At 51.0% G+C, this 14,862-nt stretch overlaps 1 protein-coding gene across 3 annotated transcripts in view; it reads right to left on the bottom strand.

Annotated features, from left to right (window-relative positions):
- Window positions 1-4,085: 4,085 nt before the first annotated feature.
- The window catches only part of LOC144724173 (short transient receptor potential channel 7-like), a 47,568-nt gene continuing 36,791 nt past the window's right edge, over window positions 4,086-14,862 (bottom strand). Inside the window, exons 7-13 of one of the 3 annotated variants that reach the window (XM_078603095.1) lie at window positions 13,022-13,252; window positions 10,593-10,857; window positions 9,323-9,518; window positions 8,554-8,751; window positions 7,457-7,537; window positions 6,425-6,500; window positions 4,086-6,180 (exon numbers count right to left, since the gene is read on the bottom strand). In XM_078603095.1, the coding sequence (XP_078459221.1) occupies window positions 5,969-6,180; window positions 6,425-6,500; window positions 7,457-7,537; window positions 8,554-8,751; window positions 9,323-9,518; window positions 10,593-10,857; window positions 13,022-13,252 (1,259 nt within the window). In that variant the 3' untranslated portion in view covers window positions 4,086-5,968. The remainder of the gene's footprint in view (window positions 6,181-6,424; window positions 6,501-7,456; window positions 7,538-8,553; window positions 8,752-9,322; window positions 9,519-10,592; window positions 10,858-13,021; window positions 13,253-14,862) is intronic. The other 2 variants (XM_078603097.1, XM_078603096.1) reach the window with 2 other exon arrangements.

Below are 14,862 nucleotides of genomic sequence, written 5' to 3'. Positions count from 1 at the left end.
CGGAGACTGACAATCTCGACGATGAGCGATGTCCAACAGATGGCTTTTGACCTCGGCGTAGAAATGAGGTTTCAGCTTATTCATTATTTAAAGTGTACACGGTATTATGGTTACGAATAATCACCCCATTCATAGTATGAGCAGATATCAACTTGTTTATAAACAGACGTACGTACAATTGTTAATTAGATATGAGGCTAAGTTGTGCAATAATGAATATTTCTTGCCAATTTGACTAAATCACCCGCAATGGGCCTGATCTCTTCAGCTCTGAGAAGCTAAGCAGTGGCGAGCCTGGACACTTCATGGATGCATGTACAGGTGTTGCAGCAGGCTGTGTGCAACAGAGAAGGCTGTGGGAGGACATGCGTTGTCGTGTGTTCCTGTGATTCCACGTGTATGTTCACTGCCTTCACCAATCCGCACTGCGTGGTGAAGTATGGCCAATGACCCTCACGACCCACACGGTGTGCGGAAACGTCGGTTGGTGGGCGCTAATGGATGATTGAGTATTGAACGCGTCATGCCCGTGCTAAGTGGAGGTGGCTGTTGCAGCAGCCCTCTGAGAGTGACAGTCACCACCGCCACCTCTGACCACAGTCACATTGCAGTGCATCGTCAGTGAAGCGAATGTCGGTGAGCGTGGACGTGGTCGCACTGCTAGTCGCGTGGTGACGGCGAGACAAGGGGTCGCTCATCTTGTCAAATCTTCTCTTTGCCAACAGCAGCGACGTAAGGTCGGGGGTAGGCGACGGGGAAGTCGCGCGAGGCAGGCACAGGGAGAGGGGGGAGACTTCTTCTTCTGCTGCTGCTTTGAGATCGCTCGCAAATGGGAACGGGGAGAGGCGCGCGCGGCTCCACGCGGCCTTCCGGAGAGGATTTCCATCGCGAAACAAACAAACGAGATAACAACAACAACAAACAGCACGCGTGTGTGGCCGTGGCGTGGAAACGAAGCGAAGCTCTCTTTATTTCGCGATGTTTGCACGGTGCGCAGCTACATCCGTCCCATGGCATATGCGTTTAATGCACAGAGCTGTTTTCAGTACGGGTCTATAAGCAATTGTAAAAAAATAGGCAACTTAATTTAAGAGACTGTTATAGTCAGCTAGGGGAGCAGATCGATAACATTCCCACGGGCGGTCCAGAATGTACCAGCTTCTTAAATAGGGACCGATATGAATAATAAATAATAAAAACAATTTAAATGATTTCACCCCCTCTGGTGAATATAGAGACAATACTAACTTTGGGCGTCTCAAGGGAGGAGGTTAGGGGCGATGCCCCCCCTCCCTCACCCTTGATCCGCCACTGAAGCCAGCAGCTAACACAGCAACAGCAGTAGCAGTACACGTGTGTGTTGAATCAGGTGAACGTTTCTGTTCCACGCAGAAGCAACAACGCGATTAGTGCGAGCGTTTAGACTCGGACAACGTCGCCAAATACAGCTCCGACACGCGGGCTTGGGAGCGCACGTCGCATGGAACTTTACTCCAAAGGCTTTGCCACTTTGCCAAGACTCTCACGGCCTTGTGTGAAACCGAGCAGAGGACGTGATAGATGGCCTTGAATTAAGTCCGCCGGCAGTATTGAACTGAGTTCAAACAAATGTAGGGAGCCGATGTAGAGGTGGGCCTGGTGGCCTTGGGACAGGGTAATCATTGATCGGCTAATCATCGAGGTTTATATACCTACGTGACTTTACCGAAAGAACCAAAGAGTATGGATTCCTGCAGTCACGAAAGCTTCAAATCAAGATTTATCGGCTACTTGGCCCGAACCTCACAAGAGACGGGGAGTAGGGTTGCAGTGATCTGGCGATACCAAAGATCGATCGCACGATGCGACGTGTGTATTGTACGTTTTGCAACATATCTTCATGTTGTGATGATCGATTCTGAAATCAAACGAGCGCCCCATTCGTCATCTGGACGTTGCTGCTCCAGCCAGCCAGCCAGCCAGCAACACTCGTCTTCTAATATACCGTCGTATGATCTTTTATTGGACGACAAAATGTTTATTAAATAGCAACAATTAAAAATTCACAATAATAAATACAGTAAAAAATAGAAACGCTATCCCTGACACGCATGACAATTCGTGGAGTGTCTCACTGCAGCATGCTTGTCGCGAGGTCTCCATTCCCGTCGCTGATTGCCCTAATTAATTTAGCAGTTGACCGTGCGGAGTGTGAGCGTTCCAGGTTGTACATTTGCTACGATGCTCAGTGAACAGAACTTTTCAGCAATCTCTACTCGCACCAGAAGTGCATCAAAGCACCAACAATAAAAAAAGTTTATGAAACACAATAAAAACGTCATTGGGGACTGATATCGTGATTGTCGTCATTGCACGAATTGTATATCGTATCGTATCGTGAGAACTGATATCGCCACAACGCCACTTGTGAATGTGAATGATCTGTGCTGGCTCAGCAATGACAGCACAGGAAAGACGTAAGAGACAAAGCTCCCCCGTATAGCCTCAACAGACTGTTTGGGCAAGTGCTGCCACTGAACACCGATGAAGGCCGGCCCAGTGGCACTCGAGGGGGTCGATGGTGAGCACCACGCCCGGGCGGCCTTTGTCTCCCCAGTGGCGATGTTTACACATCGCAGCAGGTACTCATTTGAGGCTGAGTCGACCTAGAGGAGGCCCAGGACCGGTTCAGATAATCGTCACTGGTGTTGGCTGTGAGCGGGAACACGAACTCGGGTCGCCGGGCTCGGAGTGCGAAGAACTATATCCACATCTAGAAATGCATCATATAATAGCGCAGCGTACGAACCGCTACCTACAGACAAACGTGGCCGCACTCTGCTGTCAATAATTCGTGGTCCAGGAGAGGGCACGGATGTATCGAGCTGATGGCACCAAAATAGACACGGAGTCTCTGCCTGGCAGGGTGATTTTTACGCATCGGCACTAACTGTGGCCACAGGGAGCCTTGTGACTCAGGGAGGCGTGCATGCGATGCCACGGTGTGTATGCAACTGAGTGTACGGTACACGTGTGCGTGCGGTGTGTAGATATGGAGAGCGGCAGTGTAGCCGTGAGCGAGACCCGAGTTCATTTCAGTTTCATTCATTAGGTAGAGCCCTGTGAGCCATGCGGCTCTTGACTCGGGTGCAACCGCAACAAACAAAAACATGAACATCTTCAAGTGTCTACACGCAACACCGGTGACGATTATCTGAACCGGTCCTGGGCCTCCCCTACGTCGACTTGGCCTCAAATGAGTACCTGGTGCGGTGTGTAAACATCGCCACTGGGGAGACGAAGTCGGCCTGCCGTGGTGTTGGCCACCCGCCCCCTCGTGTGCCGTGCCGGCCTTCACTAGGTGCTCGCTAACAGCACTTGCCCCTTACAGTCTGTTAAGGCTACACGGGGGATCTTTGTCTTTGTCTGTGTGTCTATAATGACGGCTCGGAATGCGTGCGCAGAGTGCTTGACACTGGATCCCACTGGCAGCAGTGATATAATTCACAAAATAAAAGATGCAAAAGGCCATTCGGCCCCTTTAAATAAAACACGTGACATTTGACCAATTCTAGTCCTGTATATTAAAAAATATATATTTACATATTACGGTTTAAAAATTGTAATTCACGATTGCCCTCTCGGATGATGGTTAAAATGACATTAATTATATAGATATATATATATGCATGTTTGCCACTTAATAATATAGTGTCCTCCATATATATCGATCATCAGCCATGTTTCATCCACAGCTGGATGAAGGCATCCCAAAGCTATTGTCTTGAAATCCTGCAGTGTACCAATCCATATAGAGATACCCCACTGTGGGAAAAATATAGAGAAGATCACGTTTTAAACCAAAGCCTCCACGTGTCTCCCACTAATCTCATTACACCCATTACATCTTTTAACACTTGCTCCTCTGTAAGATGTGGAGCCATCGCTTTCATCGTATACACAATATGCCATCATCTGTTGAGAAGAAGCAAGAAGGGTGGAGGGGGTGATTAGAAATCAGTGGGGGGGGGGGGGGGTAGCTGTAAATGGATCACCCGGAATTAAAATTCTGCCATTGATTCGTGAACACATGAGATGAGCAGTGGCACTTGGGCAGAGTTGGGCCGCAGGACCCCTTTGCGCTCTCAAACCGGGCCCACTGGGGGTGCAACTTACATGGTCCACGGAGCTGATTTCATGGGCACGACAAATCAACCTCACTGCCAAAAACACAAAATATATTTTTTTAAAGGACAAATATACAAATAGCATTTCAGCGTAACATCGTTCCAGTCGACAACACGGCAGTACTGATCACCAGAAATGCACCCGATCGTGTCAGATCTTGGGAGGCTAAGCAGGTCGGAGCCTGGATAGTGCCTGGATGTTTAAAACAGGTACTGTAGGCTGCTGTGGGCCTGCGTTGTCAGCAGAGGGCAGTGCTGCTTCGTTGTATTCACCGCGTGAGTCAGGGTGGTGAAGCATGGCCCAAACAACCCCCGCGACCCACACGACGCGCCGAGGCCATCGCGAGAGTGACCCTTAAGGTTGCTGGGTTATTAAATGAGCAATTTGTCCTCCGCGAACGGTGAACTCATTCCTGCCTCGCGATTGAGTATGTGCCTCTCGGCGTTAACGGTCTCTGGCTGACCAGCTCACGAAGGGCGGCACCGTTCACCAGGGTGCGATTATTTCATGTCGGGGGGGAGGGGGGAAGGGGGGGGATTTATTTTATTCTCGCGATTGCTCTTTTGATTGTCGCCCACAGAGGAGATAAATGTGTCCCTCCCGGCAGATAAAAGATGTTGCATTGACGATGTCAGGGTTGATCCAGGTCAGTACTTGAACGGGAGACTGATTAGGACTGGCTGCAAGTTGGTCGGGAGATGCGAGTGTGCCAATGGGTTCTTGAATCTAACTCCGTGGAGTTTTGAGTGCTATGCGTGGCGATGCGTGGAGGGTTTTCTCCGGTCTCCTCTCACCACAATAAGCCAAGCACTCATTAATGGAATTCAAAGTCACGGTAACTTTTTGCTCAAATGAGCATTGAGGTGGTACTCGACTCCTGTTTAAAGCCCTACGCCATTGGTGGATACTCCATCTTTCTATGGTGGGGGCAAGTCGATCCATAGGACAACTACCGTTGACATTCCCACACGTGGAACGATGGGCCCAGTCAACTCCCCAAACCAGGATCTGAACCCGCAACCTTCTGAGCGCGAGGCGCTCACTCAACCACTTAGCCACCTGACCAGATTCATGGAACCGGCCAAACTAAATCATCCCCCACCCACCCTCCACCCCACCACTATAAACGTTACAAATCGCACCCTCCGGTCACTATAAACCGCCCGTGGACTCTCCATCTGCCACTTCTTGCCCAGTGAATCCCAGCAGCCTCGTGTACCGAGAGAGGACCGCGGTGAATACATTCAACTTGAAATATCCTAAAATTGGGTCTTGAAAAACATTTCTCACCGAGCGCAGCGCCGGCGTTCATCTCGAAGGCTGCCGGCGAAATCTCTCCTCCCAGGCGTCTAAATTGCTCTCCAGGGGAAGAGGCAGCGGAGAGTCAGCGGTTCACAAAGGGCGCCCCGTTCCGCGAGAACGTAATGAACCGGCGCTTGCTTCCGTCCCCGGCGACGCGGCAAAGGGAGCAATAACGTCGGAGCGCGACCTCCGCCGAGCCGGCGCTCGCGTGGCCGCAGCTCCTCGCGTCGTTCTCCCTGCACGCGCCCCGGCGCTGCTCTAGAGACGCTCGCTCATCGTCGCCGGGCTGGGCCCGCCTCGGCCCTTTGCGCCGCCTGCTCCGGTCCGGACACGCGCGCCCATCGCCCGGACCGCCCGCGTAACCTTTCGAACGTTCCGTGCGGCGCCGCGGCCGGTAACTGGGCTTCCCGTGGGAAGCGGGCGTCCATCCGTGGTGGCGGACCGCATTCGAAAGTTCCGTAGGAGGGGTGGGAGCGTCGGCGAGAGCGGGAGCTCCCCTCTAGGTTGTCGCTGGAGGAGGGGGCACGTTGAAGCCCACTCTCACATTCGCCGCTTTTGCTGCCCCTGCAGCTTCAGGAGTCCGCGGGTGTGAGCTCCACCTGTCGCTCAGCTGCCTGATGATGGTCGCCAGGTCTTCGGTGTTGTGGGATTTCTCCTCTAGAAGCTCGTAGCGGAGGCTGGAGATGTCCTGCTTGATGTCCTTGAGCTCGCCTGCGGAGGGGCACGGGGGCAGATTGTCAGAATCGGAATCAGAATATTTATTTAGACTGCAGGAGGAATCCGGTGAGCTGTGAAGCTCTTTACCACAGATATCCAATAGGGGCGGGGGGTTTAGAACGTCACAACAACAAACGATACAAAAAAAACACGCGGTCTAACGGCGGCGGTCCTGCACATGGCGAATACGCGAGTCGGGACTGTCGTGAACTGAAACCGGCTCCCGCATTGTACCTACCTTCGTTGACCTCGTCATTCTCCTTGTCCGACTGGGCCTTGAGGATGTATCTCTTAATTAGGCGCCGCATGATTTTCTGGAAGGGTGACAAAAAAAAAATGAACGATCGTTCACGGGAAGTTTTACAGTGACTATACCACGCAATAATATGAATAATAATAATATAAACCACCTTGCCTTCAATCCACAGCGAGGCACTTTACAATACAGATAAATGAAACACCCGTATGTAATCCATTAATGTTGAACGTATACAAATTAGGTGGCTGAGAATATAATGAATGTAACACAACAGGTTTGGGCAGAACAGCTTGGTGTTGAACAAGTAAGATATCTCTTCATAATGAAGGTTTTTGGGGTTAGATCGCGTAAGTATGAAATGTTAACACTTCTAAGAATTTGCAACAACACCACAAGAAATGTGCCTCATCCGGGCTCTGGAGACCACCTGGAGAAGATTCCAGGCACACGTTGACAACGATGGCGAACAAGTGGAGACTCTGGCTTTTTGAAGCTATTAACATACATTTGTTATCATGTTATGGTGTATTATCCGTTCTTTTTCCATTAAAAGTGTTAAAACATTTTTGAAGCACCCTGTATATGTACAGATGCAGTGTGTTCTCCTACAACGCGGTCGCCGCATTCCTGAAGAACCTCGCATGGGGAAAAACCGCGTTACAATATATAACGTGGGGTACAGCAGAATATGCGTTAACCCGTGAGATGCGTACGCAGGCTGGACAAAGACCGAGGCACGTGGGTAGCATCTAGAATGATCCAACAGCATCCCACTGCTTTTATTATATTATACCGAGGCAGCTGTACAACCGCTTATTCCCACTCACATGCATAGTTTGGTTGATTCAACCGCGTTATATCCAATTCGCATCCGCGTTATCAAAAAAAATGTGTTCCCTAATACATTAATCGCGTTATATCCAATTGGCGTTATGAAAACACCACGACGAGTTCCAGTAGAACAGCCGCCTGTACTTATCTAGCAGCCGAGTAAAGTGGCAAGGGCTTGACCTGGTAGCGGCTGGGCTGGATCGAGATGCTGTTGCCTCTGCTGGTGCCGATGCTCGGGACGCTGGGACCCTGGCTCTGCTCCTGGGGTTGACGGGCGAGAGGCAGGGGGAGCACACGGCGAGCGGAGCACCAGAGGTAAAGGCGCAGCCCTGCAATGAGCTGCTCAAAGTCAGAGGAAGCTCCACAGGGCAGTGTTTCTCACAGGGGGGCCACTTTCGCCGATGAGATTACATCAGTGTGAGGGCCCCCACACCGCCTGCACGGGGTGTTATCGCTCTCTGTGCATTGTCAGGGGTCGCACTAGAGGCCACCAGAGGCCGCCAGTGGCCCACGGTCCTTGCAGTGAAGAACGCTGCCCTAGAGAGGCCCTAGAGAGGCCCTAAAGAGGCCCTCGAGAGGGAATTTGGCCTGCTCCTTCACACTGCCCCAGGCGTCTTGGAAGAGGTGGGGGCACCCACGCTTGACCCCACCACAGGTGACCTGCCAGTCAACTGCATGTGGTGTACCCACTTATATTAGTGGGCTGACAAGAGGCCTCACTCAATAAAATTAATGCCGAGCCTCTTGCGCGTTCCGAGATTCAGTGGTGCACGGGACGCCCACCCCGCAACTTGCTGACGTCCCAGAACAGGAAAGGGTTATAAGAAGGTACAAACGTCGTGCGTATTGAGGGACAATTCTATATGCACGGCAAACCGTTCGTTTTCAACCGGTTCATGGAAATGCAGCAAAGTAAATGCACATGTCCACGTACACGTGCACCCCGTGCTCTCTTTTAGCCCCGCCCCCCTCCCGATACGTTCAATTCATTGGCTACCACATTCTGATAAGCTCCCCCCCCCCTCTCCTCCCCCTCAACTTGTATTTAAGAGCTTGCATCTTGGAATCCCTGCCTCACTTGATGCAGCAAATCTGGTTGTGACGGTCCCACCTGATGATGGAGACTTGTGTTGCCTCCGAAACGTCGTGATTTTATTATTTTTTATTAATTTTAATTAAATTTTTTACCTACATGGTGACTTCACCGAAAGAACCAAGAGGATAAAAGAGAGATAAACGGCCGCCGGAGGATTAGGAGGCGAAGCGGCGCCGCTGACCTCGACGTCGGCCGCCCACCGGCCGCCCCGGCGGAGGCCGGCGAGCCGAGTGGCGCAGCGGGACAGGCGCTGCAGGCCGTAGAGCAGCGACTTGGGGCTGGGCACGAGGTTGAAGGGCACGGGCAGCGTGCGGCCCTCCTCGAAGTACGAGATCCACAGCTTGGCGCGCGCAAACTTCCACTCGACGTCGGCGTCGTCCTGCCGGGCGCGGGGAACAAAGAGCGTTGGGTTGTTTGCGGCTCACGTGACGCTTTACAACCGCGCGCGTTCACTCGGAACATCGCCCTGCGATGGTTACTTTTCTTACAAACACATTTGGCTAAGTATGTAAAACAGTAATGGTAGAGTACGCATACAAAAAAAACATAGCATTATTTTTAATGAAATATATATTTTTATTATCTTAAAATCTCGATTAAAAACGAATTTCTTTAGAACTGCTTCTTGTGTTTAGTTTGTTGTCCTTCCCCCGCACCTCCGATTGTCGCAGTTGGCTACGTACGGTGCGAAAGAAGTTCAACATACGTACGTACATTACCGCCGTGCTCATGATTCATAGCAAGGAGTCAGAACTCACCAAAGGCGGATCTAGAAACTTCCCAAGCAGGGGGTTAGTAGGTAAGAAGTCCCGAAATGGGAAGCTTTGTAAACCCACGGATTCTCTCTGATAACCATCAACGAAACACAAATTGTCTCTCCCCCATCGCCACCCCCACCCCCTACTTGAGATCCGCCAGTGGGAGGGCGACACCGATGCCCCCCGCGGTACCTCGATCTCCTGGTAGGAGCTGTTGATCATGGCGATGAGCATGTTGAGCAGCACCACCACCATGGTGACGTTGTAGATGCCGAAGAGCACGTAGCCCGTGTTCTCGATGAACTTGTGGTTGTACTTGATGACCACCGAGTCCACACCCGAGAGGCCAAAAATGGACCAGAAGAGGGTCTTGAAGCTCTCTTCCACCCTGCCACGTAGCACCACATCAGTGTGTGGGTGGGTGTGATTGTGTGCGCGCGAGTGCGTGTGTGCATGGATGCGTGTGTTTCTGCACGTGCGCTTAGATCGACCCGGCCTCAAATGAGTACCTGGTGCGGTGTGGGTGGCCAGCGTGGTGCTGGTCACCCACCCCTTCGTGTGCCACAGTGCCGGCCTTCATAGGTGCTCGCTAACAGCACTTGCCCCAACAGTCTGTTGAGGCTACACGGGGAATCGTTGTCTTTGTGCGCGCTTAGGGTGTCTGGTTTGCCCGTAACTGCCAACAATTGACATTTCTGAATGGTCCCATTAAACGAACCATCTGTAGCTCCGCGGGGTGGCTCAGTGGTGTCGTGGTTAGCGCACTGCGCTGTGGACCCAGCGAGCTGAGTTTTATTCAACGGTTTTATTTAACTTTACTTGTGTTTGTCATGGTCAAATCTTGTCATCAAAAGTTAGTCTACTTCCTGTTGTCCGATCAATTCCAAACTTTGCACACGTACTCAGATCCGGTGACAAGGCATGCCTGTATGAAAATCGGCATAAATTCATCAATTAATTGCCTCCTTTCAAGCAATTGCAATTTTTGTATGGATGCCTCATTATTTATATATATTTGTGTAGGTTAAAAACGCCGCGGTCCCTAAACTGTGGAATCGGCTTGCACAAGAAGCAGGCGCCGCGTGTCTCAGGCGCCATTGACGTACTTCTCGACTATAAACGATTTTTTATGTTACCAGGTAAGGCCCACTGAGCTACGTAGCTCTTTTTCGGAAGCGACCTGTATCCACAAATGACAGCTCAACGAAGTGGCTTATCTTATAGAGATTTATAGCAGCCAAATACCCTGAACGCGTGATGTTGATTCTAAATGTGGAGGGAAAAATCGGGGGACCCGGAGAAAAATCCCTGCCAACACAGGGAGAACATGCAAACTCCAGATATGGAGGCGTCAGGGTCGGGATCGAACCCACGACCTGCCGTATACCAGGCGAGGAAGTTAACATCTCCTGGCCACCGTGGCCCCTCTCCCCTACGCCACGGTCACCGTTCGTCTACTCACGTGACGAAGGCCTGGTTGCACTTGGCGTCGCGGTAGTAGGAGTAGAGGTTGAACATGCCGATCATGAAGGCCACGAACACCATGATGAAGATGACCATGAACTTGAGGATGTCCTTCACGGTGCGCCCCAGGGAGATCTGCAGAGGGCCCAGGCTCTCGTTGGCCGGGAGGATGTAGGCGATGCGCGAGAAGCTCAGCACGATGGCGATGGCGTAGAGGCCCTCCGAGATCAGCTGGGGGTCAGAGGGCACCCAGCGGCTTCTAGCTGCTTGGGGAAACGAGGCGAGAACCACCGCCACTGTTTTTAAATCGAGCTTCAACCAATCAAATCGACGCTTGCGTGTACGGCGGAGCGCTTCGAAGCAATGGCTGTTGGGGCATCCCAGATCGCGCTGGGATAAAATTAAGTTTACATGGATGGCCAACACTTATGTAGCATACAATATTTAAAAAGGATGTTGTTTTGACTGACCCACTGGTAGTTTTGAGTCATGATGCCAAAGTTAAAATTACAAATTTCCGTTTTGAACGGGTGGTGCCTAAAATATAAACGACCGATCCTAACCCACCCACAGTGTTTCTAGGAAGCATTTTGAACTGACACATATACACGCCGTATATATAAATCGTAATATAACAAGAGAACTGCATTTAGAATTAGCTGTCAGGCAGCCATAAGTGATGAATGGGTGTGCGTTGTTACTGGCAAATGATGGAGCGAGGGGGGGGAGGGACAACACGATAAACAATTGAGCGCTTATATTTGCTCGCTCATGTCAATTGTTATTCCATTTCCACGAGAACGCTGGGAGGGTGCTCGTTCGCGATTTGGAAGCTGGGGGTGCGAGCTGCCGACGTCGCGTCACGGAGAACTTTAATCCGCGGGAAGGAACCGCACGGCGGTCGCGGCCCCCTCTCCTGGTCCTCTGTGCGCGGAACGACGAACCCTCCCCTGGCTATTCCATTAATCGCCGAGATTTGGGGGTTTTCGCTTTGATATTTGTTTTTACCTTCTCGTTAGTACAATGTTGACCGCTCCGTTCGCCTAAATGTGACATTACATTATGACATCGTTCCCCATTGGAACCTCCTTTGCCATGCTTACCCCGAGCTCTCATACTCTGATGGTGCATTGTCTTTGAGTTGTGCGCCTTTTGGCGTCATCTGGTCCAACACCATGTGAGACTAGGCTCTAAGAAAAGCTGTCTCGAGTGTGGACCAATCAACTTCAAGGACAGTGCATACATTATCAGAGTTGTGTTTTTTGTTTGCATTCCGACTGCAGGTATTGTGGTCAATGCAAACATGACTCCTTGTAAAAAAAAGGTGTCAGTTTTGTTGGCAGATAAAAGGGTAAAAAAACAATTATAATATGACATCGTTGTCATGAACTCATGTTATGCACGTGCTGTGAGCATAATAATGGAGGGTGGTAAGTCTACAAAACACGTGATGTCAGTAATAGCAGTAACAAGGAGACAACGCAAATTTTGTCAGAGTATGCATGGGTTTTCGTGTTAACAGCAACATCGCTTTCGTTTTCTTAGGTTTTTTCGGTAAAGTCACGTAGGTAAAACATCAAAATTAATGAAAATAAAATAAAAACAAAAATCACGACGTTGCATCAAGTGATGCAGTTAATTCGGCTGTGACGGTCCCACCTGATGACGGAGACTTGTGTTGCCTCCGAAACGTCGTGATTTTATTTTTTATTTATTTTTTCATTAATTTTGATGTTTTACCTACGTGACTTTACCGAAAAAACCTAAGAATATGATTCCTTGCAGTCACGAAAGCTTCAAATCTAGAATCGCTTTCGTTTTATAGTTCATATCATGACGTTGTTTCTGCTCGTGTGTTGCCTTCAGTGACATCATTCGTTTGTGGAATTGCCGTGCGATACAATTTCATTCAGAGATTCCCGTGTTAGGGGAAATCGCCTGCCGTCCCAACCATCCCGGCTACAGCTCCTCCACACAGAAGGTGCCAATTCTTTCAGATTTCACATCGTGGAGAAACTGGCGTCATCGCCGGAGCCCAGCTCTCTCACCCCGCCCTACCCCTACCACTACCCCTGCCACTACCCCTACCACTACCCCTGCCACTACCCCTACCACTACCCCTGCCACTACCCCTGCCACTACCCCTGCCACTCTCCCTGCCACCCGACCATGCTCACGATTTCTGATTTATTCCACCGTGTGTGACGAGCGCCTGCGCACGCACACACGCCACACACACGCACATATACACACACATACACACACACACGCACGCCACGCACACGCACATACACACACGCACACACACACATGCACGCCACACACATGCACATACACACGCACGCACACCACACACACGCATATACACACACACACGCCACGCACGCCACACACACGCACACACACGCACATACACACGCCACGCACGCCGGGTGTAGTAGTCGATCTCGTCCGGGAGGTGGGCGCCGGAGAGGCTCCCCACGACCTGCGTGTCCACGTAGAGCTGCGCCCTGGAGGCCTTGAGCAGCGCGACGAAGCGCACCGTGTACGACGCCACGAAGATGGCCAGCATGGCGAAGTCCAGCAGGTTCCACAGCTGCAGCAGGTACTCCTTTGGGCCCTCGGTCCACAGCTCCTTACACTCGGCCCACAGCATGCCTGGACCCGCAACGCCACGGGGGAATATTTTCGCATTGTAAACAAAACGGTTGGCGTGTCGCTTCCCCACGTATATTCCATCGCCAACGAGCAAATCGGAGAGAGTCCGCGACTCAAACCCTGATCTCTAAAACTGGCTGGCAAACTAAGTTTTGCCTCTCCTCCACATCGACCGCTAAACACAAATTAAAGCCATCGGCACCGCACGCAGCAAACGCCTGGAAAAACAACGGCGGAGATCAATGCGCTTCCAACAGTGGTGGTAAATTAAAGCTTCAAATCGATACCCATCATCTCCTTTTGATGTAGAGTTTAATAAATAAATACATTTTTATTTATTTGGTTGGGAAGCCAAATGCCGCGTCGGATATCCTGGGGTTCAAGAACTTACGATGGAATATTTACGGATTTTGGCAAACGACGAACGGTTTAGGGGCAGCAGCGAGCACACGCTGCTTTGTGATTAGCGACGCACCAACGCTGCCGCCGTCGGAGCTCGCAAGAGGCCTGAACGGCTTGAAAAGCATCAACGCTGCGCCCCAAATCTAGCAATGAGGTGGCCTTAGCGGATCAAGGAAGCCAACGTGTGCACAAGACATCGGCCCACAAGGAAACAGCGCCTCCTGAGATTGCGAGGTGGCCAGGAGATGGCAGTACAGCATCGAATAGAAGCCATCTGTGTGGAGTTTTTGATGCGGTACCCCTGTCTGGGTGCTTCTGTTTCCTCCCACGTTCGACCAACCACTCGTGAGAGCAACTGGCCAAACACCCCAACGCAGAACTCCACTAAGAGAGAATGTCGACAAAGAGGTTTTCCTGGCTCCAGAGCGTTGTTATGATTTTTGACGAATTCCCTAATGGGTAATCTTACATGAGCAATGAAACTGTGGCCAGAGATAAGGGTGCAGCCCTGCAATTTCTCGCTCACACCACTGCTGGCAGAAGGGCCTGCATTAGAGGCAGCTCTAAAGAGCCCCTCTAGAGGGTATTTGGCCTACTCTTCCACGCTGACCAGACGTTGTGGAACAGGTGAGCGTAGCCACACTTGAAGCCACTACACGTGACTTGCCGAATCAACTGACTGTGAAGAGAACACGAAACGCAGCTGAAATGAAATCTATATTTTGACGCAAATGAAAAAAAAATTGACGACATACAACTGCCATATTTACATTTTGTGTCGGGGCAGCTGCCTCTACTGCCTCCCCTGGGCACGCCTCTGTGTCGCCACGGCCTTCGGAAATGGGGCGCACGTGGGAATAGCATCTACCCCTGCCGAGAATCCAGAGGAGGATGAGCATCTCGGTGCAGGAAGAGCAGCTACCCATCAACCCATTTACCCATCTACCCATCTACCCATCAACCCATCTACCCATCAACCCGTCTACCCATCTACCCGTCTACCCATCTACCCATCTACCCATCTACCCATCAACCCATCTACCCATCTACCCATCAACCCATCAACCCATTTACCCATCTACCCATCAACCCATCTACCCATCAACCCATCAACCCGTCTACCCATCTACCCATCTACCCATCTACCCATCTACCCGTCTGCCCATCTACCCATCTACCCATCAACCCATCTACCCATCTACTCGTCT

This window comes from Lampetra planeri, chromosome 19 (genome assembly GCF_965212315.1).
Source record: "Lampetra planeri chromosome 19, kcLamPlan1.2.h2, whole genome shotgun sequence".
NCBI classification, from domain to species: domain Eukaryota; kingdom Metazoa; phylum Chordata; class Hyperoartia; order Petromyzontiformes; family Petromyzontidae; genus Lampetra; species Lampetra planeri.
The sequence above is the reverse complement of the archived record's forward strand: the minus strand, read 5'-3'. Positions and strand labels throughout refer to the sequence as shown.